Source organism: Lycium ferocissimum, chromosome 12 (genome assembly GCF_029784015.1).
Source record: "Lycium ferocissimum isolate CSIRO_LF1 chromosome 12, AGI_CSIRO_Lferr_CH_V1, whole genome shotgun sequence".
Lineage (NCBI taxonomy): Eukaryota > Viridiplantae > Streptophyta > Magnoliopsida > Solanales > Solanaceae > Lycium > Lycium ferocissimum.
In genome coordinates, this window is record NC_081353.1 from 35289947 (window position 1) to 35316274 (window position 26328).

At 33.6% G+C, this 26328-nt stretch overlaps 2 protein-coding genes across 9 annotated transcripts; both read right to left on the reverse strand.

The window, feature by feature from the left end:
* Window positions 1-8753: 8753 nt before the first annotated feature.
* Window positions 8754-17800, reverse strand: LOC132040476 (kinesin-like protein KIN-12B). Of its 5 annotated transcripts, none has more exons than XM_059431124.1 (18): window positions 17569-17800; window positions 17107-17305; window positions 16204-16341; window positions 15607-15690; window positions 15352-15477; window positions 15204-15263; window positions 15063-15116; window positions 14869-14961; window positions 14043-14138; window positions 13700-13845; window positions 12792-12941; window positions 12567-12696; window positions 12025-12463; window positions 11303-11844; window positions 11115-11213; window positions 10885-11037; window positions 10005-10805; window positions 8754-9239 (listed from the first exon to the last, which is right to left on the reverse strand). In XM_059431124.1, exons 1-18 carry the CDS (start codon window positions 17703-17705, stop codon window positions 8967-8969), a joined length of 3720 nt encoding a protein of 1239 aa, XP_059287107.1. In that variant the 5' UTR covers window positions 17706-17800; the 3' UTR covers window positions 8754-8966. The 5 variants fall into 5 exon arrangements, with proteins under 5 accessions (XP_059287107.1, XP_059287105.1, XP_059287104.1 ...); XM_059431122.1 differs by having other exon boundaries at window positions 10005-10538; window positions 10569-10805; window positions 11303-12463; XM_059431121.1 differs by having other exon boundaries at window positions 10885-11031; window positions 11303-12463.
* Window positions 17801-20256: 2456 nt separating this feature from the next.
* LOC132039844 (cycloeucalenol cycloisomerase) lies at window positions 20257-25633 on the reverse strand. Of its 4 annotated transcripts, none has more exons than XM_059430379.1 (9): window positions 25492-25633; window positions 24930-25075; window positions 24474-24619; window positions 23074-23157; window positions 22657-22698; window positions 22299-22409; window positions 22007-22198; window positions 21787-21883; window positions 20257-20658 (listed from the first exon to the last, which is right to left on the reverse strand). In XM_059430379.1, the coding sequence occupies exons 2-9, from the start codon at window positions 24934-24936 to the stop codon at window positions 20474-20476; spliced, it is 864 nt and encodes a 287-aa protein (XP_059286362.1). In that variant the 5' UTR covers window positions 24937-25075; window positions 25492-25633; the 3' UTR covers window positions 20257-20473. The 4 variants fall into 4 exon arrangements, with proteins under 4 accessions (XP_059286362.1, XP_059286360.1, XP_059286364.1 ...); XM_059430377.1 differs by having other exon boundaries at window positions 20257-20647; window positions 21776-21883; XM_059430381.1 differs by lacking the exon at window positions 25492-25633 and adding an exon at window positions 25354-25442.
* Window positions 25634-26328: the final 695 nt, after the last annotated feature.

Here is a 26328-nt window from a genome sequence, read left to right on the forward strand (position 1 = left end):
CAATAATCAATAATCTTTATTTAAATGATAAACTTTAAAGATCTCAAGTCAAAAATATACTTTTTCATAATTAATACTCCCATAATCTCCAGCTTTCCAATTTCCCAATCATAAAGGCAGAGCTTTTATAGTATAAAACAATAAAAATCATTTCTATTTTCTATTCATTTTGAATTTTTCATCATTTTAAAAATTAATAATGTGGATTATTTCCAATAAATTTTTCTTAATTCTCTTGATTACCCTTTTAATTCAAGTGGTGTCTTTGTCTTCATGTGATTTTAGTATCCGTACTTTTGAAGTATCTTTTGATTTCTACTGAAGATCTTCTCTTAAAGGAATTTATTTTATAATTTTGCTTATAATTATAGTTCTTACCATATTGCTATTTTTTCTCTTCTCCCAGTTGATACATTTGCAGATGTTTGTGATGTGCTATTGATGGAATTGTTCTTTTTTTGCTTCAAATCCCGATTCATGTTTAAGTAATATGGAATTTTTGTTGATTTTTATTTTCGTCAAGTAGAAGTCGTGCCATAGCAATAAGCATTTGCTAACTAATAAAATCTATTATTTCAGTGAATTTAGTCATCTTATGTACCTATTGTTTTATCAAGTATGTGAATTTTTAATTTAGGACTGTAAAGTAAAATTCTGAATATTTTCTGATTAAAAACTGTGCAACAATTGAACATACTATATACTCATATGAAATGATACCATATTTAATTAGTTAAGGTGAAAACAAAAGGAAGTATGGGCCAGTCTCCTTTAGCAAAGCTTAAGAAGAGGAAAGTAGAAGAGAAATAATTATTCACATCAATTTTTTATTTATATAAATTCAAATTTAGACGTATCTGAGAAAGTATCTCAGTTAGCTTCATTGTTGTACTTGTGTCAAAACAACTAATAGACCAAATTTTGAATATCATATGCGGAGGATATAAAGAATTGAATGAATTTTTCTCTCTATCTTTCTACTTTCTTTTTTTGAAATCAGACATGGTGTAAGAGAACGGAAAGAACATAAAAATTAGGTGAATACAATTTTTTTTTTTTTTCTTTTTTGAATATCAGAAAAACATCACTTTATATATATATAACGAGATCTTTTATAACCGAGCGAAACGCGGATAAATTCACTAGTTAAAGAGTAAAGTAATAAAAAGTGAAACAAAGAAGAAGGGGTGAACGAGCAGTGTGTGAAAAAGGAGAAAATTCAACAAAATTGATGCCTTATTAAAAAATACAGTAATAAAGAGTGAAAATTTAACCTTTTGTCTTCAACATATATATCCTTCCATTTGTAATGCAACTTATAGGCAATATTCGTATCATCTTCTTATATATATGTCATCAAAAATGTCGTACCTTACTTCACCATTTTTGAGAAGTTAAAGAGTGGAATCGAAAAAGTATAAGTAAAAAGGAACAAATGAAAGTTTTTCCTTTAAAGCTTCACAATTCCATGATGAAATTGGGAGAGAACCCATTTTGCCTTTGCATGTCCGGTCTTTCATTTTTGTTTTATTTTATTGCGAAAATAAGTGTTTTAAATTTTATATAGAGATAATGTGTCAAAACACATCCGAATTGATGCCTTTTTTGTGAGTTTTAACCTTTTTCTTCATATTTTCCACCAAAAGAGTTTCGAAGGTTTATGTTTCCTACTCCTAGAATCCATCACCAACGATTTATCAAAATACACTTATCATAATAATTTAATAAACACTTGCTTAAATCATGAGAATATCTGGGGCATGGAAACTCACATGAAAAAAATTATCTTGTGTGTGTGTTTTTTTATCTCTAATATTTTCTAAAAGAAAATTTCAATTAGTTTCTTTAATAATCCACGTGGAATGTCATTTGGCATCATTTAAAAAAAAAAAAAATACACCACGCACTATGAAATTAAGCCATTGGTCAAAAAGGAAGAAAAGCTAAAGTTGGAAAAGACGAAAAAAACAAATGAAAAGGGAATCAAAGTAAAGTAAAAGGAAGGAAAGACATTCTGGTGGAGTTATAATTGAGGAAGCTAAAGTGTTATTTCTAATATTATAATATATCCTTTCATATTGTAGATACCTTAAGTCTTTAGTCTTAGACGTAGATATATGGGTTCGAAGTGGGTTATATACATGTATATATATAGCAACAAAGAAATTGGTTAAGCAATCAGTGGTTCCCATAATTTGAAGTATTGTTTAAGAACGAAAATTAGAAGAAAAAAATTGCATATATACGATTATATTGCATAGGAAATTTACCAATTGTTTATCTCTCTTTTCTCAATTGTTATTTTAAGTGTTGGTTTTAGTTGTATGATGAAATAGAGAATAATAAAGAGTAAAGACTTTACCTTTTTCACTATTCATAGTCTTTGTGGTAAACTTCTTATTATCTTTCTATTTCTTGTCATAAAATTATACTTTTTTTTCTGAAAAATACGAAATTAAAAGGAATATTAACAAGAAAAAATGGCCATAACCGAATGAGCAAAATACCGTTTTAAAAAGGATTTCAAAAACTTTCATGCCCAAATTCCAAACAAGTTAAAGAGTAAAGTAAAAAATTAACCTTTTTCTTCAGCATTATGCAACTTACCTTTTCCACCATTAAAGAGTGGAAAAAAAAAAAAAAAAAGGAAAAATGAAAGAATTTAATTTTCATGAGAAATATACGGGGGTTTCGTTATCCTTTCACTCGTCTCTATTATTAAAGAAAAGAAAAGAAAAACCCAGGGGATATCCCTTTAAAGCTTCGCAATTCCAGGAAATTGGGGAGAAAATTAGGGTGTGTTTGGTATGATGGAAAAAGTTTTCCTATTTTTTCTTGTTTGGTTGCACTAAATGTCTTGGCAAATATTTTTCTACGGAAAATATTTTCCTTAAAAACAAGACGGAAAACAGTTTTCGAATTCAATAAAAACACACCAACACATATCAATTCCACCCCCACCTATCCCCTCCGCACCACCCTTACCCCTACCCCCACCTACCCCCTCCATGCCACCCCCACCCCTTGCGCCCAACCTCCCCCAAATTTTCTATTTCAAATATTTTATTTTACTTTTATAAAAAAATATATAAAAAAATGAATAAAAAATTCTTACCCTCCCCCAGCCCACCCCCCTCATCTCCGAATTTTGTATTTCATATATTTTATTTTACTTTTATAAATAAGAAATGGAAAAAAAATTCTTACCCCCACCCCCCAACCACACCCTACCCCACTTAACTCCCCTGCCTACCCTTACCACCAGAAGTTACACTCCATATTAAAATAATCATAGTATTTTGCCTTTGAATATATGGGAAACTTTGTATCATCTTCCTTTTTGTCATCAACATCGTACCCTAACTTTTTCCACCATTTGTAAGAAATTAAAGAGTGGAAAGATGGAAGAAAACAAATGAAAAGGGAATTAAAAGGAAATTGGGGAGAGAATTAAAGCAAGAATTTGCCACCCGGTCTTTCATGTAGTTGCAAATATAAGTTTCTTTGATATTTTACCCTTTTATTTTTTGTTTCTTCTCTGACTCTTTAACTTCACCGAGAACATTAGAGGTCTACAATTTTAATACCTTGAATTTCTTATTTTGGGTTAAATATGAAGTTAATTATTAATTATTATTCAAATCATTCGAGTGTTGATTATAAAATCCCCCGCTCTTCGGGTGTGCTCAACGTCGAAGAACATGTACTAGGTGTCTGAACGACTTGTTTAGACTATAAGCTAGTACAAAAGCAAACTTCTTTATCTCTTATTTATGATAAACTTCTTATCATCTTCCTATTTCAAGTCACAAAATTGTACTTTTTTCAGTATTGGTGCCTTATCTATATATCTATTACAAAGCTAGGCATATATAAGGTGATGTGGCACCTCTCTATGTCCTAGAAACCCATTTATCTTTTTTCTCCTTTTTTTGAATTTTTCATCATTTTAAAAATTAATAATGTGTTGTATATTGGATAATTCAAAAGTCACTCTCTTAATTCTCTTGATTACACATTTTTAATTCTCTTAATTACACATTTTCCTCCCCTATTTAGTATCAGTACTTAAAATTGAAGTCAGTGATGAACCTAAGGAAGATCGAGGGTCAGTAAAATAATGCTTAAAATTTGAGGGGCACACTAACGTACATCAATAATCAATAATCAATAATAAATTAAAGAAAGAGGAAGACAAGTGGTGTCGTTGTCTTCATGTGACTGACTGACTTTCGATATATTTTATTTCTACTGATTGATCTTCTCTTACTAATTGATTTTATGCCATTTTGCTTATAATTATAGTTCTTAACATATTGCTATTTTTTCTCTTCTCCCAGTTGATACACTTGCAGATGTTTGTGATGTGCTATTGACGGAATTTTTTTTTTTTTTTTTTTTTTTTTTTTGCTTCAAATCCCGATTCATGTTTAAGTAATATGGAATTTTTGATGATATTTATTTTTCGTCAAGTAAAAGTCCTGCCATAGCAATAAGCATTTGCTAACTAATAAAATCTATTATTTCATTGAGTTTAGTCATCTGATGTACCAATTGTTTTATCAAGTATATGAATTTTTAATTTAGGACTGTAAAGTAAAATTTTGAATATTTTCTGATTAAAAACTGTGTAACAATTGAACACACTATATACTCATATGAAATGATACCATATTTAATTAGTTAAGGTGAAAACAAAAGGAAGTATGGGCCAATCTCCTTTAGAAAAGCTTAAGAAGAGGAAAGTAGAAGAGAAATAATTATTCACATCAATTTTATTTATATAAATTCAAATTTAGACATATCTGAGAAAGTATCTCAGTTAGCTTCATTGTTGTACTTGTATCAAAACAACTAATAGACTAAATAATGAATATCATAGGCGGAGGATATAAAGAATTGAATGAGTTTTTCTCCCTTTTATCTTTCTACTTTCTTTTTTTGAAATCATATATATATATACATGGTGTCGTAGAATAAAAGAATATAAAAATTAGGTGAATACAATTTTTTGTTATTTTTCTTTTTGAATATCAAAAAAATATATATATATATATATATATATATATATATATATATATATATATATTTTATATATATATATATATAAATATATATATAAATAAATCATATATATAAAAGAGTAAAGTAATAAAGAGTGAAATAAAGAAGAAGGGGTGAATGAGCAGTGTGTGAACAAGGAGAAAATTCAACAAAATTGATGCCTTATTAAAAAATACAGTAATAAAGAGTGAAAATTTAACCTTTTGTCTTCAACATTGCTAGCCATTTGCCAATGCAACTTATGGGCAACTTCGTATCATCTTCTTTCTTGTCATCAATAATGTCGTACCTTACTCCACCATTTTTGAGAAATTAAAGAGTGGAATCGAAAAAGTAAAGTAAAAAGGAACAAATGAAAGGTTTTCCTTTAAAGCTTCGCAATTCCAGGAAATTGGGGAGAGAACCCGTGTGCCTTTGCGTGTCTGGTCTTTCATTTTTGTTTTATTTTATTGCGAAAATAAATGTTTTAAATTTTTATATAGAGATAATGGTCAAAAACACATCCGAAGCATCACTTTTTTGTGAGTTTCCTATCTGAACTTTCAGGTGTTTATGTTTCCTACCTGAACCATCACCAACGATTTATCAAAATACACCTCGACTAGTATCTAGTGGGGCTGGAAACTCGCAAAAAAATTATACTTCAGCTGTGTTTTTGACCATTATCTCTTATTTTCTAAAAGAAAATTCAATTAGTTTTGTTAATTATCCACGTGGAATGTCATTTAACATCATTTAAAAAAAAGTGTACACCTCACACTATCAGTAACTAGCCGAGTTGTGTTTTGATACATAGTTGGTTGATAGTTCAGGTAGTAGATGCAAACACCTGATAGTTCAGGTAGGAAACTCACAAAAAAATGATACTTCAGGTGTTTTTTTTACCATTATCTCTTTCATATACACATTGTAGTTTTTTAATTTTGAAAGCTTGAAATTCTTATTTAAGATGAAGATACGAAGTTAATAGTTGACTAGTTAAAATTAGGGGCGGATCCACCCTTTAGGGTGGGGTGACATGGCACTCCCTAGATTGATAAATTTTTCATATACCTATGTTGCAATTTGCTTAAACTAGATTAAATATTTGATCCTGCCACTCCCAGTCACAAATTAGACAAAGGTGTCATGGCTGGTAGACACAAGTTTGAATCTATCTTGAATATTTTCCGACTCCCGTTTCTCTTTGTGCTTTTTAGTTCATTTGTACCAGTCATTTTGCTTTTCGGCTCTCCCAATTTTCTATTTATTTTTTTATTATTTATATTGTCTTTCCTCTATTCTATTATTTTATCTGTGGTCTCTAGCGAGAACACACAAAATAGAAACTACAAAATCCCTTAAATTAAGCATTTTTCTAAATCTCAAATCTGTGAGTATTTAAATCGAAAAACTTGGGTCTCAATGAGAATTTTGGATTGAGATCAAAAGTCAGTCTTTTTATAATTTTTTTTGTTGGTTACTCCCTCCGTCCATGTTTACTTGTCTATATTTGACCTGGGACACTCTTAGTAATCAATAAATAAAATGAGAAATGAATTTCAGTACTTAATAATAAGGGTAAAATAGGTATAAAATGATAAATTATCAAACTATACAACTTACATGTAAAAGTAGACATCTATTTTAGTATAGTGGATAAATAAAAATGGACGGAGGGAGTGTATTATAAATATTCGTGCTTTTCTATAATTGTTAAATTCAATTTAAATCACTTTACTACTTAAATTGTGATGGAAATTTCGTAAACATTGCTTAGAAAAAGCATAAAATTTTATGATTTATTTTTGAGAACTTGTAGTTATCTAATTTTACATTAACTTATGGGGTGTAATTTACCTATTGAAGAGTTTTTCTATTATTTTTCTTATTTTGATTGGTGTAATTCCCTTATTGAAGATGTTATTTTACTTGTGCAAGTTCATTTTTTAATACACATAAAAGATGTTATTTTACTTGTGAAAATGATTTTTTTATACATAAAAGATGTAAGTTCTAAAATGATTTTACTGTTGTTCATGGGTGTGATTCCTCATTTAAAATGCTATTTATATTCGTTTCTTGAAATGTAATTTTCATATTTGCAAATAAAAAAAGGGCCTGTTAAGTTGATCCGAATAAACTCAAAAGAATTGGACCCGACCCAAATGCACGTTCCTAAAAAGATATACATTGAAAATAATTATGGCACCCGCCACCTTCAAATCCTAGAACCTACTTGGCATCTTTTCTATCTTTATAATTAAGTGAAAAAGAAGTGTCTCTGCAGAAAAGAACAAAATGGTCCACAAAAATAATTAGATGTCAAAGAAGACAATCCCACAAGCTACTTGTCTTATGGTCTCTCCATAACATGACTAAAATATCAGCAAGGTTGGAAAAGTTCAGCTTTTACTATATTAACTGTCAATTCTTGGTGTTAAGATCAGCAATTGAGAAGGCAGACATGAAATTTCCATTAATGGCAATTGAGAAGGCAGACATGAAATTTCCATTAATGGAGCTCGAAATTAAGAAGTAGAAAGAAGAATGCAGTAATGGAAAATGAGAACTTTAGAGAGAGAATTTGTGAAATGTGAACATTTCATTTCTTAGAATCAAAAGTTATGTGCAATTACCAAATCTAGAAAATATCTTCCTAGCTAAGATGAGTAACCAACTAATCCAACTACCTTGACTCAACCAACTTATATATGACTATCTAACAAACTTTGACTCACTAATTACAAGAGTGCCAGTAGTAATAAACTAATACAACTAATATAAGATAAATACAATTACACATAATCTCAATACATAAATGAGTGTAACTTGTGTACGATGACAGTTGATCAAGTCATCTAATAGACAATTACAATAACTATCCATAATACGTGAAATAATAACATGAAAAATAAGGCATGTAATCTTTTACGGCAAGTTAAATTGCACTGACAATGTATAAAACTCATTACAATTGCACTATGTCCCACGGATTCGAGTGTAACTTACGGGTTTAAGGATCCAAAAAAAAAACCCATTTATCCAAACCTTGTATATGTATTAAAATATTCATTAAATATCTATAAATATTTGACTGTAAACTCAATAATTATTGTATATTAACTCGAGATTATTGTAGGAATCAATAACCTTAAATCCTGGATCCGCCTCTGAATAAGCATTGTTTCCAGAAATGTACTAGTCTTAGCCGCTTGAAGATTGCCCCCAATCCACTTGACATCCAAACCAAGCAAATAAATGATCTAAGATAGTATAACATCAATGTTCATTCTTGGGATCTTTCCACAATTCCTTACTTGTCTCTACTGCACTATGTCCCACCCGATCCAAATAATGCATTCAGTCAAATTTTAAAAACAAAAAAAAAAAAAAAAAACCAAAAAGGAAACGTTATCATCAGATGGTATCTTCTTTCCACAGCTACATCAACATATGGCTCTTAACCTTGTGCAAATTATGGCCTCAACAAAAATATTTACAGGACATTTTGTGATCCAATGTAAAAGAAACACTGAAAAGTTGTTTTATTCTTGATTTTATAGATAAGGCATACATATTATTCACTTTAGTCGACACACCATGTGTGGACACAAAGTACGAATCCTCCAAATACAATGTGAACAAATTGTTTGAAATTGAAAGCAAAGAGCGTGTGCTTTACACGGACACTCAAGAGAAGGCTTGACTGAGGGAAAAGAATAGAAAAAATCATTTACTTCATACCTCTGAAGAAATGAGGGTAAATGGATACAACAGCTTGATAGATTCAAGTTGTTATTTGCACAATTGGTTTAAACAATAACTATCGTTGAATTTGAAGAAAATGCAACAGCTTTTCAAATTATATATGACACTATTATGAATACATACAACAACAATCTATAACAAGTTTCCACATTCTATACGTTGCACCTGTCATAACCGGAGAACCAAGACGGTTCTCCAAATTTTGGTTGGTCCTCCTCTTTGGTGCTGTAGAATGGCGCGAATTCTTCTCTCCAACGCTCATCACCTGTCTCGGGATTATCATATATGGGTTCTGTTTTATCTTTAGGTAGACGGGGCTCTTCCAGTAAATGGTTCACACTGTGGATCTCCTCATGTTTATTCTTCAATTTTTCAATCTGTCTATATGCCTCAGTAGCTTCTTGCTCGGCGTGAATGGCTCGTTTCTGCATATTTCCAAAACTCGTTAGGGAATCTTAGAAAGAAATATGTTACAAGCAAAAGTAACCAGCAACACAAAGACAGAATAGGAAAAAATAATATATTTTGAGAGCACATATATAACAGCAAGGTCATACTTCCTAGTTAAGTCATATTGCTCCAGAGAGTTCATTTAGATATCAGAGATGCTTCTTTGTTTCTAGAGAGTAGGAGGAACCTTAATCTATATGTGTAAACTTACAGTGTATATGCAATGGTCGCCCTTAGAATATTAATGGAATTTCTTTTACCATGTAAAAGATGTTGATCATTCAAGCGTGCAGCATCTCTACCAACCAGTATTACATCCATTTTCCCAGTAACTTTTCAACTAAAGCATTGCCTCGAACTTCTTTTTTATTATCAAGTCCGTCAGTTAAACACTGAATAGCTGAATAGTCATTGTTCAGAATCTCATGCTAAACCAACGAAAAAATAACAAAAAACAGAGAGAGAGATAGAGACAGAATGTGGGTTTAGAAGAGGGCTGCTGCGAAGAGATGTAAAGGAAGTGTTCGCCGACGCAAAGAAGAGTTACTTGTGTCTAGCTGACTATAAGACTGCAATACCAACAATATATGTACTGATAGAAAAAAGGGCAGCCCGATGCACTAAGCTCCCGCTATGCGCGGGGTCCGGGGAAGGGCCGGACCACAAGGGTCTATTGTATGCAGCCTTATATGTACTGATAGAATAAATAGTAAAAAGAAAACAATGGATTCAAAACTCACCTCTGCAGCTGCAATATCTTCTTCTGCTTCTTTAAGCCGTGCAAGCAATTCACCAGCTGCTTGTACAGCTTCAGCAGTATCCCTGAGTTGGTTCTGAAGCTCCTTGTTTTCATCCCTAAAATAGTGCCTTTCCTTTTCCCTCTCCACTCTCAGAGCTGAAATTTCTGCAGCAAGAGCATTTATGAATTTAGATTCAGCACCTCTCACTCCTGCTTTTGTGGCTGCTTTTTTAACATCCTCTATACCAACTTGGACCTTCCTGTGCCGTGCAAGCAGTTGAATATGTCTTTCTTCAAGTTCAGCATACTGTTCAATCATTCGTGCATGGCCCTGCATTGCCCTCTGCATTGCTTCTTTCAGCTCTTCCGAGCATTTCTTTTCCAAATCTAGTTCTTGTTTTCGTTTTTCAGACAAGGTGCGGGTACTTTGTAGGTCTAACCTCAACTCTTCTACGAGAGAAATCCACTTACTCTCTGTTTCAGTCCACTGAATTCTCTCCCTTTCAAATCTTTGTTCAGAACTCTCCTCATTTGACTCTTCAATTGTGGATAAAGTTGGAGGCACACTGGGCTCACATGGATAAGTTAATTGTAGAAGAGAATTTCCTTTCCTGGATGACTTTGGTGAAGAGTCCAGATAAAACTGTAGCTGGCTCCTCAAATCCTGAATCTCCTCCAGCAACACATCCCTCTCACCTAAGTCAAAAAAGTTACGATACCGCTGCAGCTCCTCTTGAACTCTTCTTAGTGCAAGTCTGTCACTTAGAACTTCAGGATGATTCTCATACTTTGCCTTCAGAAGCTGCAAGCAAATGACAAATGCAACATGTTTAGGGGAAACAAAAATATTTCAGAAGATAAATTTAAGGTCAGATGCATGCCTTGTGCTCATGAATCAGTGCCAAAAACTCATCCTCCATGAACTCCTCCTTTGGTAAAATTCCATCCATATAACTCTCAAGGCGAATGATCTTATCGTCACGTGTTTGGCTAATTATAGCATTGCATTCTCGTTCATGTTTATATTGCTGGATCTGCCATTGGTTGCAAAGCAGGTCAAAGAGATGAGGAAATAATGAAAATTGGCAGGTTTTGAACAAATGATACATACCAAACGGTTGAGTTGCGTGATTTCAGAAGTTTGCTTGGAACATATATCTTCAAGTGCCATCTCTCTCCGTATAGCTCCAGCCAAGACCTTTTCTACTGCCTGTAAAGAGTTAAGATGATTGCACATGCATAAGAATCATGTAAGACTAAGAGAACCAAAATTTCCATTTTAAAATGCTTCAAACGTACTTTAGGTACTTGAATCTGTAAGTTCTCACAGGACTGTGATCCAGTTTCAGATACCAACTGTAATCCACTAACAGGTACCAACTGCAAATTTGAACCATCATCAGCATCTTTAAGCTCTTGCAGCGAATTTCTTGCCTTACATTTACTGCACAAAAACATTGAACCTCCTTCAAATGATTCATCATCTTTTGTAACAGTTTGAACTCCAACATCTACTTTAGCAACTGGTATAATTGCACTAATATCAGCCTGCTTGCAAGAAAATCTGACAGAGGAGCGCCTCAAAGATGCACTTTGTCGATGAGTAATAATTTCAAGTCCCCGCTGAAGACTAGCCGCCAAATGTTCAGTTGAAGTGAAACAGCTTCTGTTTCTTTGATTTGTTAGAGAATTCAAACAAATACTGTTTGTAGGCTTTATGAAGGATAAGTCCGGGGTATCCAATTTATCTCCAAGATCCTTCTTTGAAGCACTCAGCATTGAAGTCCCAAGACTTTTCCTACTGCTATTAGCTCTTGGTGAAACACTTGGAGTGGGGGAGTCTAAAATAGGCGACACATCACATTGAACAATACTGAGGTTACTGCAGGCTGTATTTCCCTCCAAGCTTTTAGAAGAGTTCTCTGGAGTTCGTTCAGAATATTTTTCTGAGGGTGAGTCCTCTACTACTTCCAGTTGTCCTTGATTCAGCATATCGCTGGCAGAAGACAGAAGATACTCACCTTCAGTTGGCTCCATAGAAGAATCATTACGTGGCTTTTTGAAATCCTGCAGTCCAGCACCATCAGCGGTACTGGTTGCATGCTTGACAACTGTTTCGGATCCCTCTTCCTCCATGGTAACATCTGTATCCTCGAAGCCTTGCTCGGGGTTGCCTCCATACTCCTTTTCGCCGTGCTGTACTGCAGAATCACGTAGAGGAGAACCTTTTGAAAAAGTCCTCCGCAGGATCCCAAGCATACTATTCTCTTTACTGCCTCCGGACAAGAGACCTAATAGTTCGGCTTCATCAACAATTTCCATTTCTGTATCACCGTCATCATCAACGGGTAGGTTCATTGGATGGTTAAGGCTGAACTTTAATAGATTTAAGCTTCTACGGACACTCCAACCTGCCTGATCTGCTTGATATCCATTTGCCTTCATTCTTAGCAATTCCTCCTGTTCAGAGTAAAGGGAAAGGCATTAAACCAATTGTCATAATTGAGAGATGCACCTTAATTAAGGTGCATCAATCACTCACAGGTAAAGCAACAGAGTTTACCCTTAGCTGACGTATAACTTCTCTCAAGACATTTACATCATCTTGCATTTCCTCATTGATTACCGCCTTATTCTTGATTGCTTTGGCACGCTGTGCAAATCTCAGGGTACTCAAAGTTTCGCTCTTACAACTGCATTATTGAAAAGAACGAGAGCTCTAAATTCAATGGAGATAAACATGAGTGTAGAACAAAAATTGCATTGAAAAGTAGGGTTGTGAATCTACCTTTGGGATGGAGAAACGGCGCAGATCATTGCAAGTTTTGCATTCCCACCAAGAGATTCCTGTAACAAAAATGTCAACTTGGAATCTCTGTAGGGGATGTGCCTATGCTTGCCCGTTTGAGAAACTTCTGCAAGAATGTTTATTAAGTTCCTGTAAATTTCAAACAATAGTGTGATCAGCAGCATATACAATAATTCTAACTTATAGAGAAGAAGATGATCCTATGTCCCTGAAAGGTATGTAACCCCCACAATAAAGGCAAGCACCAGGGTAGGGGTAAGGTCTGCGTAAACTCTACCCTCCCAAGACCCCACTTTGTGGGATTTCACTGGGTATGTTGTTGTTGTTGTTGTTGTTGTAATATATTCTGAGAGGCCTTTATAAATTTAATATGTTGGATCTTAGATGTCCAACATTCACTCCTATATAATATTGCAAGTCTCATAACTGCTCTACAAGACTTGCCTTGCGCTTTGTTTAGTGTGACCCAATCGTGTAACACTTTGTACCATTCATAGCTATCCTATTATGTATTCACAACCTTATCTATTAAGAGATACTCCTGAAAGACTGGGCCTAGGTATCTAAACTGTCAGTACTTACACCTAAAAGATAAATATGAGAAAATAACAGATAAGAGAAGAATATTGATTACTTGGTATGGTCCTGACAATACATGTATTAGCAGTTCCTGGGTATCAGTTAAGGAAAGTAAAAAATCTTGTTTCATCTTAGGGTGGACTCAATTTCGTTCTTATTCAACCAATTGGTTATGGGGAAATATACAATTCCTAATCACATATATGAACAATGAGCTTTTTCTATGAAGATCAACAATGAGCTGTAACCTTCTTCAGAGCTAAACCAAGAATAATTCTTCTCTCAAAATGATAAAGAAAAAAATATACCCCAACTGTGAAAGCGACTTGTTGATGTTCCCTGCTTCCTTCAGGCGTTCACCAGCTGCACCAGTTAGCTTTTGCCTTTCTGATCCAGCAAGATCAACAAGATTTATTCTACTCCTCTTTAGGTGGCTTATACCATCTGCCATGCTCTGAAATTAAAGGTTTAAAACAGACCAAATAACAGAAATTTTTCAGATCTCAATAACAACCAAATAATTTATTATGCTAGCAAGTCGTCTACACACTTGGAGCGTGAGAACAGCATAAGAACGGATAACAGACGATTGTTAGCTTGGCATTTGAAAGAATTCAGATTATTGTTAGAAAGGACATAAGATCGTATCACCTTGCATCGTGATTCAACAACACAGGTGAATACACTGTGAGAACGTGAACTCTCAGCATTTACACTCGTAGCACCAGTTCTCCGGTTTGACACTCCCTGTAATATTTTCATTGAGCACTATAAGCTTTTCTGAGTATACCAGTCCATTTTATCGTAAAAACTCCAGAATTCCGAGTAAAAGAATTACAAAACATCTCCTAACGATAACTTTTGACACTGATCTAACATCAACTTGCTAAACAATAGACTCTATTTGAGGAATGGATACATATTGACGCCTAAAGATTATCTTGCAATTAAGTACCAGCCAAATTCCAAATACAACACAAATCAAATTTTGTGTACGGGAAAGAGTGCAGCAGAGACCCCAGTAATAAAATTCTTTTGATAAGTACCTCAGTGATAAAATTCAATAAAAAACAAACATAAGCTGCAGCATGATCTAGAAAGGAAGGCATTAGCGTTAGGACACTAAAACTTCTATCCTTACATCTCGCAGAAAATCAAAATAGTGAGCAAACCAGAGAAGTTCCAAGTTTGGTCCCTTACCAAAACTAAAAATTAAGATTAAACTTCCTAGTCAAATGTTTTGATATTGCAGCTAATGCGTAAGTGTAGAACTTTATCACTTATGTTACTGCACATTCTGCACCTAAGCAAGTTTTTGTTTATTATCCATTTCAATAGTTGTATAAGTGATTTATCTGCTGCACATATTCTCAGGCTAACTGTTTTCCTTTACTAATCTATGCTATCTGGCAAACCTATTCATGTCTGCATTACTCAATGTCTAACAGTTGAATAAAAAGATAGAAGCAGTCTGAACCTTCATCAAAAGCTTCGTCACATCCTTCATGGAAGACACACATTCCTCAGTCAAATTTTCCACATAAACACCTGTTTTGACATCTTCCCTGATCTGGAAAGAGAAGCCGAATTGAAAATCCTTTAACAAATAGATAGAACTAAGGATACAGATAACGCATAAAACACTCTTCTATGTTGTATTTCCTCTTTTACCTGGAGGTTTTTTTGACTAGAATCCAACAGATCAGTGATTTGTTCATTGTATATCTGTACATCATTAATGTTTAAGATTTAGACAACTGCAAGTATAGACTTTGTTTTACATTAAAAACGACCAGGTACAATCAAATTAACCTCAAGAAAAGAACATCGACACTGATACATGAGCTGTTTGTCAGCATGCTTGATTTGTTCCTGAAAAGAAAATGCATATATTACGGAATTGCCTTTTATACTACATATCAAATCCAGGAAACAGAGGATCAAAGAGACAACATTTCACCTCCTCAATACGTTCAAAAAGCCTCTGAAAAACACGTGGGGCTAAGCCCTGCTGATCATTGGTCAAGTTTTCTTCCAACAAGGCGTTGGCTGGTCCCCAAATTGTATATGTCTTCCCACTACCAGTCTGATCAATTCAATTTCCAACTCATATTAAGTATTATTAGAAAGTGACATGTCAAACACAAGAAAGAACATTTGAAGTTGTGCAGGCATATTTAACATATAGCTAGAGGATGTAGTATGCTAACATTACCTGCCCATAAGCAAATACTGAGCTATTAAACCCAGCAAGACAATTCTCAACAACAGGAGCTCCCACATGCTGGAATATATCAACCTTGAAGAGCAATAAGAAAGAAGAGTCAAGTATCTGTCACTTTCATTATTCTTTTTTTGGTATACTTGTTATATCGAAGTAAAGAACAACAACAAGGAAGACTCAAGCATAAACCAGGGTGTCAGGGGTTCGAATCCCTCCTCGCCCACAACCGGCCCAAAAGGGAAGTACCTTTCCCTCTGGGGATAGGAAAATCATGATCGGGATAGCGAACAAAAAGTTATGGAACTTGGGTGTGGGTCTTTTGTCGAAATGGAATGGCTTTTCTTTTTATCTTTTTATTTATCGTGAATGGGGGAATATTACACATAGTATGCCCGATCGGCGTATTTTTTTGTTTTACGCCCCGTAACTCTTCCAAAGGGTCATAACGCAAAAACATAAAAAGAGTATTATATGTTCTGAAAATAAGAGAATAGGACAATACAAAGGATAAAAAAATTATTTGATTAAAATATACTGAATAAAGCTATCTCTCCTACAAGCATAGGTAACAAGTTATTATTTTTTTACCTGTGTTGATTGGGTATCTGCAATAGAATCAAATGTAAAAGTATGTCCAGCTATTGACAAAGAATCAATAGAGGCCTTCTGGACAACAACTTCCCCTTCTTCCTCATCCTTGGTTAGCGGCCTCATCCTCACTATGACCTGATTTAGAGGAGAAAAGTTGCAGGAATCAATATGGGATATACCAGTACTAGGCACTTAGACAATGCCTGTTTGAACCAATCAAACAGAAGGTAGTATAAGCCAGAGTGACAGACAAAAGAAAATGGATCAAATACAATTGGAATAAACAGCTAGACACTATGGATAACAGGAAACCAAGTCACTCTCAGCATTTTAAAAAGTTAAAACAAATGAATATAAACATATGTTCCTATAAATGAAAACCATTTATAGGAACAACATCAACTACCACATATAGGGATCCTCCATTTTACAGTTCAGCTCTACATCTTCACAAAAGAAACAACATCAACCACCACAAATAGGGATCCTCCATATTACATTTCAGCTCTACTTGTACCCTTCCATTTCCATTCAAATTCGAAAAAATTAACGAGCAAATCTAATGTAATTTCTGTGAAAGCCCAACATAACTCATTTTATATCTTTACAAAAGAAATAACATCAACTACCACATATAGGAATCCTCCATATTACAGTTCAGCTCTACTTGTACCATTCCATTTCCATTCAAGTTCGAAAAAATTAACGAGCAAATCTAATGTAATTTCCGCAAAAGCCCAACATAACTCATTTTATATCTTTACAAAAGAAACAACATCAACTACCACATATAGGAATCCTTCATATTACAACAGTTCAGCTCTACTTGTACCGGTCCATTTCCATTCAAATTCGACAAAACAACGAGCAAATCTAATATAATTTCCGCGAAATTTTTACCTTAACTCCAGAGTCATTAGATCCAGCAACTGCATTTTCACTACCAATGGTTTCCAAATTTAGCTTACGTTTCAAATGATTAGAATTAGGCGGTCGAGGAGGTAACGGACTTTTCATCTTCAATCCAACAGCTGGTGATGAGCTCAGATCTAACGGATGATACGGTGGAGGAGCATTCTCTTTACATGATTTATTCTTCCTGTTAATTAAAACAAATAACAGAATAAACAGAGAATAAGATGAACTGTTGTTTTACTACTAAGGACCCGTTTGGCCATGAGAATTTCACTTTTTTCCAGAATTTTTTTTTTTTTTCACTTTATTTGAAAATCAACATTTGGCCATGAAAATTCCAAATACAACTTGAATTTGTATCTTTAAAACACATTCATACGTTAATAATAATAATAATAATAATAATAATAATAAAAATTAATCACATAAATATGTGATCTGTTTTACCTGTTACTGCTACTGGTAGGGTTGCTAGGTGAATTTGATGATTTTTGTTTCAAAGAGCTAGGGTTTGGAGATGATGCCGGCATTGGATCTTGATTTTCACGTAAGATAGGGTTTCTTTGTTGCATATTATGCTTCATTTTTGAGTGAAAATGGTGAAGAAAAGGGGGGTTAGGGTTTTGAACTTTTGAGAGAGATAAAGTATCCGTTGAGTATTTGATGAGATTTTGAATTGTAATGAGAGGGAAATGAAGGGTAAAGTCACAGTAGAGAGAGAGAGTGGGGTAGTGATTTGTCTTTCTTCACGGTAGTAACATGAGTAGCACGTGACTTTGTTACCTAACTTCCCCCCTCAAAAACTAGTATTTCCCGTCCCGAAAAGATTGTCTTAGAACCTGTTAATTATTCACTTTTTTTTGGAAAATGAAAATCTTTTCACTTTTTCAAAAATTATTGTTTAGCCATAAAAATTTGATTTTCACTTTTTTCACAATCAAAACAAGTACATTTCAATAACTATTTGCAAAAACTATGGCAAACACAACTCCAATTCCAAAATTTCAAACAAAAAATAAAAAAGTGAAAAAGTTTTTGATTTCTATGGCTAAACACCTATTAAGTGTTGCTTTAGTTCATGTCATGTTCGTTTAAAAAAAAAATGCTAAGGTACCATTTACTATGTTATCCCTATTATTAGATGTTTCTTGAGAATTGAGAGAAGGAGCAGTTCTTTAATATATGGGGTATAGTTGGAAATAATTAGTCCCTCCATTACAAAAAGATTGTTTTAGTTTGACTTGGCACAGAGGGTAAGAAATAAAGGAAGACCTTTGAAATTCGTGTTCGAAAATAAGTCTGAGATATTTGTGTGGTTGTAATTCATCTCATAAAATTAAATTATTTTTAAATATAGAAATGTATCAATCTTTTTTTTGACAAATTAATAAGGAAAATAAGACAATCATTTTGGGACAGAGGGAGTATTATTTTTGTCTCGAATTCTTAAAGCGACACTTAGTTTGGAACGGAGGGAGCAATTCATTAGAGGAAGGATGTACTCCATATTAGATTATAAGTTGTTAAGGTTACTAAAAATATTTGTCATTTTACAAAATCATTATGAAATCACTTATTCTTATCTCATTTTACTCTTAGTATTAAGTGTTCTTAATTAATATTGATTAGAATGCAATTTACTGGCAAGAGATAATAGTAATATAGTAAAAATACACCTTTTATTTATGGACGGATGGAGTTAAAAAAATTTCATATCGGTGTTTACACCAAATCAATAAATGCATGATGTATATATATATATATATATATATATATATATATATATATATATTCACTTTATTGTGTCACTTAATTATAGTAATTTGAATTGATTTGGTGTAAATATTTGATGGACGTAAATATCTATCGAGAGAGAATTGCGTCTATCTAGTTCTTCCTCCCCGGTTTGATGTGGGACATAGCTTTCTGTATATTTTTCAATCTCCCGACTCAGCTAACATGGACCCAAACGAGACAAGATACTCTAGTATTATTCTACTATGGACTCACCTAACTTAAATTCAAAAAATTAGCTCTTAATTAGGTTCAAGATTCATTTTTCTTTAAACATTGGGATAGGATCGTGATGATAACTAGCATGAGAGGCATTTGACTTGAACAGTATATTTAGCTCATTTTCATATATTTTTCATCTCACAATCACAATCTTAAAGTGGTGTCGATTAGATCTTTTATTTTATCTTTATTTTTGTTTTCCATTACACGGGGGATAAGAAGGAAAAAAAAAAAAAGGTAATGAAAATCAAACTGGCGCCCATTGTGTCGGAAACTTTTATACTTATCATCATATCACTAAACAATTAGTGGTTCTTTATACATAATAATAACCTCAAGAAAAGCAATTAATAATTTCATATGACACAAAAGGTAAGTGGTACCACCGACGATTGTTTGTCGTGGGATGGTAAATACTTCATCATCCTTAATTAAAGATCTTGGATTCGAGCTCTGGAAACAGTAACCTTTGATATGGAACACTTTGACCCCTCCCTCCCTTCTCCCACACCCAATATGAGACTTCCCAACCGAATTCAAATTATTCTAACACTTAAACCAATACCGAACACCGGGAGAGAGAAAAAAAAAGTTTAGTGATTTTCCTTGCATGTGCCACGTTGTAGGATCCGGGCCCGAAATGATTATTTAATTGTTACATTTTTAAAGTGATTTGGTTCTGGATCTTAAAATGGGGAAAAATAAAGTAACAGACAGATTTGAAAATGTATGTTTGCTTGGATCTTGAAAAGAGTCAACAACATTGTACCAGTCAAAGCCAACAGCTCACAAAGCTTATTATCTTTTAAATCCTCATCTTGAAATGATGGTAAGTATTATTTAGGTTGCAAAAATATTTCAAATATTTTCAAGAATTAAAGGTGTGAATCAAATAAATTGGTAGTTCATCCAAATCTTCCCCCAACAGTCAACAGCATTTTTTTTTCTAAAGTTTTTTTAGGGGTATCAAGAAAGAATGTATCCAACTCATCCACTTTTACTATAAATTTCTTTCTTCAATCTTATTAATCAATCAACAAGCAACTAAATAGCTAAAATGACATAAAAAGAGCTCCTACAGATGATGGTTTAAATCTAATTGCTCTAGGAAAATACAAAGGCACCAAGAAATCTGAAACTGCTATTACATGAAAACTTGTTTTCCAGTTTCTTACAAGCTAATAAAACATAGTGCTCAAGAAGAGTACAAGTGAATATCAATTGGTCAGAGTACAACAAGGGCCAAATCTGATCATAGTCAACATCATTTCAAGAACAGACCAGAACTCTGATTTTACAGAAGCTGTTAACTTTGCACCTCGTGATTCGCACGCCTTCAAGATGTCATGGCAAACCATGGGAGTCCTGATTGAAGGCACTGTTTGTTTTCTGGCATTGCAACAATGGGACCGAGAAAAAGCCGCCATAAGTCTAGTAAAATGGTAACAAGCATTGAAGCACCCAAAGCATCAATGGACACTCTTGGCAAGTCCCACAAATCTCCAGGTTTCTCATCGACCCTGTACATTAAAGCAAGAACCCACCAAGAGAAAATGATTAGTAAAGAGATCAGAGTCAAAATGCTGAGGTTGTGGACCACAATGCTTAACGACAATGTAGTATGATACACATTTAGGGTTAGGTCACCTAATCTTAGTTCAGATCCACAAACGGGTCACAAGCGTGTTGGTCTCTGGTTCTTTTTTAAATAATTGTGGCCCTCAAGCCAGCTTGTGAGCACCTCGATTAATTTCACGTGGTACTTGCTACCTCCCATCCGCACATATACCCAGTAACTCTGTCCACCAAGGTTGGGACAAATGGGAAAAAATCACCTAGTGTTTTTGCATATGCTGGGATTTGAACCAGAGACCTCACGGTTCTCAAATCACTTCATTAACCACACCACTAGGTCACACCCTTGGGTGCTTACTTACATTACCTATGTTTCTAGAAAAGCACTTTCAAATGCAATGGTTAAAAACTTCCAATATTTAACTTTCAGTAGAGGCGTAGAATCTTCTTTTAACAGGAATAGTGAAGTTCACGATTCTACCAACCCTAAACAAGTACCCTGTGAAATTTGAGGATTCTATTGTCCAACCTGTCAAAATTTCTGAAAGTGCCTCAAGACGGTTAAAAAAATCACTTATTTCACTTGGAGCACACCTTCTATCTGGAAAACTAGAGTAGACCAGATCTCACTATCAACTGTCAAACTGTACACTAGAAATCATGTCGAAACATTAATGAATGGTCCTCTAGAAAAGATTGAAGAGAACTACTAGCACTGCTAAAATAAAGATCAGATGACTTTACAAAGCCCTTTAATAAACTCTTACAGAAATATCAATCAACTCAATAATGCCCTCATCTGTTTCGTCCTCAAAAATTATTAGCAAGTCAGTTGGTCAGCATCCACCTTGTGGTACGCTAAAACAGAGCTGCCCTCATCTGTTTCGTCCTCATTTTCCACTCTAGTTTATTACTGATTTGACTAATGCACTCAAAAGATTAAAATTTATGTAAGTTTATTAAACACACTGGAATAATGCTGTGAATAACATTCTCCGCACTAGGGGAATTCTAGGGGCAGAAATTACTGGGATAATGCTGTGAATAACGTTATCCGCACTACCTGAAAAACATTGAAAAACATTGGATAGCTTACAATGAAGTAGATCGCATAAAACAATGAGCCAACTTTATACATGACTGCACGGTCCACGAAGTCATAGTACGGAAACTGCATAGGTCGGAAACAAACAAGTGTGATGTTTATAACCTCATTCATGTATCTCAAACGAATTTGATAAAGCTATATACCCTTAAGCAGAATAATTTTGGATTCCTACAATTGACCACTTACATTGGAAATAGCTAATGTTTCCAGATAAGCTATAAAATAAGCATATGCCAGAATCCATCCAGCCTTGAAAGCCCATTGAATATTCTCGGGCAAATCAGCAACAGCATGCTGCAGTCTTCGAAGGGTCATATTTGCTGAGACATGGTAAAACAGGAAGCAAACATGTGCTAGAAGGAAAGTTGTATGTGGTACCTGCACAGAGTTGCATTATATCTTTTGTCAATATTTAGATAAAATGGAAACTCCAATAAAGGGCAAAGTCAAATGAAAAAAATCCCAACATATGGCTTACATTATTCATCCTCCAAGATGGAAATGTATAAGAAGCCCCTAAAACTGTGAAGAAATAGTGGGTCCAAAAGTAATTCCCAACATAAGTGAAAATTGCTATCCAGAGATTAGCCTGGAGTAACAGCAAATCAACAGTCAGTCTAGAAAAGCACCAAAAAGAATTCTTAAAGAAAGGATCATAAAATTAGCGACATATGTAGCATGGAAATTTTTCCATGCAATTTTTTTCCAAACTGAGTCTGTTTTTGTCCATGTGTCATATGAAAATTGAATCTAGAAACCAATCATAATAAAGGCTTAAAAATGGATCCTTAATAATGTAGACAAGTGATTAATATTTCTTCTTCGAGAATACTTGCCTTTACCCAATAACGATCCGTCCAAGCAATGCTCTTGTCAGCCTGCAAAAATTACATGTAATAATAAGCCTTCATTCAACTAGTTTTTTGAGCAAATGTTATACAGATCATTTTTACAATAATAGAGATTCAACTAGTTATATCATCAAGAATAGACATGACGAAGTTGCACTCAAGTCATTTTATCTCCTACATTAAACAAAAAAGTTATGAGTAATTTATCTCCTTCACTAAGCACAGATCCATATTGACCTAATTGAGTAAAGTTTAATAAGAGAAAAGATGACAAAAAGATAACAGGTACTAATTTGATAAGAAATATGTTTGCAAAAATAAAGTTGTCAATCATTTGAATAAGCCACTGAAAACTTTTACAGGTCTAGTTCTAAAATTGTTGATTCACCAAAAGCAACGTACCTTTCCAACAAATATCATGGGTACAATTAATGCAGGAAGTGCAGAAACAAGCCCCAACAAGAGGTATTCCCATTCTGTAAAATTCTGTCACAACAAGCCACTCTGTTAGTTACAAATACTAAGCATGCAGTATAACAAGAGACAGCATGAAAATTCATGTGTATATATTATTATATATATATACGCGTGTATTTTGTGTGTGTGTGTGTGCACATATACACCACACACATATAACACATAAGCACAACCAACTAGTAAAAGGTAAGATGTCACTGCTTGGCCACGGATATGAGTAGAACTTTTTACATGATCATCTTACTATATTAGTAAAACGAGGATTTAACTATTTAAAGAGAAGTTCACACACAATTCAGCAGTAGAAGCCTAACTAGAAGAAGGATAGTTCATAAGAAGAGATTGGGAACCCTTTAAGCAACATTGAAGAGTTAGTTTGAACTCCATCTCTATGACCGCCTCTCAATTAACAAAGCCTATCAAATAGGAGAATGGCTCACTCTTTCCTTAAATAGTACGTCCTCCATCCTGGTCATAAAAAATATAGTATTTCCTCCATCCCATTTTATGTGAAAGTGTTTGACTGGGCACGGAATTTTAAAATTTAAAGAAGACTTCTGACATGTAAGTCAAACATATGCAAAGTGCCAAAGTACCTTTTTAATTGAGTGCTGGTAGGAATCCCAATAAGTCATGTCGGTAAAACGGGATGCTAAGATTAAATAGTAGAAAAGAGTCATTTTTTTTGGGGCTTTTTTTTTTTTTTTTTTTTTTTGGGACAGACTGAAAAAAAAGTCACATAAAATAGGAAAGATGGAGTATCAACTATGGGATCAGCAGAATAACAATAACTCAGGATATGTTGGTCCTAAACACAAGGGGCTTGTTAAACTAACATATAAATATGGTGGCTAGAGAAATACAAAACTTTTAGGGTGCCTAGAAAATTAGCATGATCCATTGGTTCTTACAGCATTCTCCACAAGCAAACCAAGAATCAAAGTCTTCAATAACATTTGAAGTTTCAAAATTTCAAGATGCCTCATAGAAATTTACAAGGTTTCACTAATTCTCATCATTAAATTTTGCACGTCACTCCTTTCTTTTCTTCAATTTCAGACTAATAGTGGTTAGCGCCTAGCAGTATGCATTCCCTAAATACTCCAATCTATCTGTTCATCTCATCCAAAAGGCAATAGTGGAGTAATAAGGAACGTTCACTTCTCATTACACAACCCTTTTCTCCGATTTTCCTAATTTCCTTTCCCTCGTAGTGAAGACAACTTTTTTGCAAAAATCAACATAGAACTGAACAAGCACATTTCAAAGTCACAATTCAAATAGAAAAACACAATCTACAATGGAATTGCACACGTGTCATGTACCTCATAGAGCTTATACGGGACGACAACACCAAGGCACAAGGTGAGCCAAAAGGGAGTGTAAAGCAGAAAGAACACTTCACCCCATCTCTTGCTAGGATTTTGAGCTAACCATAAACTGGATGTTGAACTAGTAGTCACTTTATTACCTGGTGAAAAAATCCTTTATTACATCAGAAACAATAACAAGAAAATAACTTTTAGTACTCCCTCCTTCCCATATTAGTTGTCACGTTTCGCTTCTCGGGAGTCAATTTGACTAATCTTCGTAGCTAAATTGAAAATTACAATTCAAAAACTATACAAAAAGTACTATAAGTTGCAATTCTTCTCATATTTATATGGTGAAAAAAATGTTGGTCAAAGTTCAAGTAGATTAACTCTCGAAAAGTGAAACATGACAAGTACTTTGGGATGAAGGAAGTACAAGATAACTAAATCCTAAAGTGGATAAATTACCTCCCATTTGTTTCCACAGCTTAATTGAGCTTCCTCCTCACTCAAAATTTGAACTTGGAGAAAACCCAAAATTATTTAGCTCTATAACAAACTAAAACTTGCCCTTAAACTCATTAACAACAATATGGCAAACCCCAATGTGAAACCTGAAAAAAAAAAATTAAAGAAACAATCAAAACACATATTCCAAAAACTAATCTTTACTATATAAGAACCTCCAAGACCTTGGAGAAAACCCAAAATTATTTATCTATATCACAAACTAGAACATGCACCCAAAATTATCTATCTATCATCACAAACTAGAACATGCCCTTAAACTCATAAAGAAAAAAAAATTAAAGAAACCATCAAGAACCATATTCAAAAAAACTAATCTTTACTATAAGAACCTCCAAGAATGATAAAACCAAAGTTGACCCACCAATTAAATATGCATATTACAGTGAATTAATGGAAGAAAAAAAAAAGGTAGGATTTTTTAATACTACAATTATAAATTCAACACATAAATTCACATTAAGCATCAAAAGGGGTAAAATAGGAGGAAAAAAAAAAGTACCTAAATGATGATGAAGAGACTAAGATGAAGACTGAAGAGTATATACGGTAGAAAGGGACAATCTACCACAGCTATTTAGTTAGCTTTTTTTAATTTAAAATCTAAATTTTTTTTTGCTTAGTGAAAGTCTGAAAAAGACAGCTCAGGTTAGGATTAAATAAAGGGAAAAGGCGCAAATATATCCTTCGTCAAAAAAAAGTGGCTCGTATATAACCTGTGTTATACAAATTATGTAAATATACCCCTATTGTTATATAAATAGTGCAAATAAATTCTTTTTGCTAAGGATTTAAAAAAATCATTTAATTTATTTTTAATTAAAAAATATCACGTGGCTTAAGAAAAATAAGACTATCCATTTTTTTTTATAGTAGACTTATTTTTCTAAAGTCATCTAGTAATTTTTTTGTGAGTCGGGTCTGGTTCTTTTAAAAAATTGGGTAAACTTATTTTTTTAAAGTCACAGAGATATTTTTTAAACAAACCATACTCGACCCAACCGACAGATAAATTTACTCAAAAAGAAAATGGATAGTCTTTTTTTTTTTAAGTCACGTGACATTTTTTAATTAATAATGAGGTAAATGATTTTTTTTTTCATTATCGACAAGGATATATTTGTATCATTTGTGTAACTGCAGGGTATATATAAATTATATTTTAACGAGAGTATATCTGCTCTAAATCATAAAATTGAGGAGTATATTTTCATCTTTGCCCTCAAATAAAAGAGAACTAGTGGATCTGAATTCTGAACAGAAAAAAATTATAGTAAAATAGTAATTCGAGTAATAAATTACATTACACAGCCACGTATTTAATCACAGAGTTCTATAG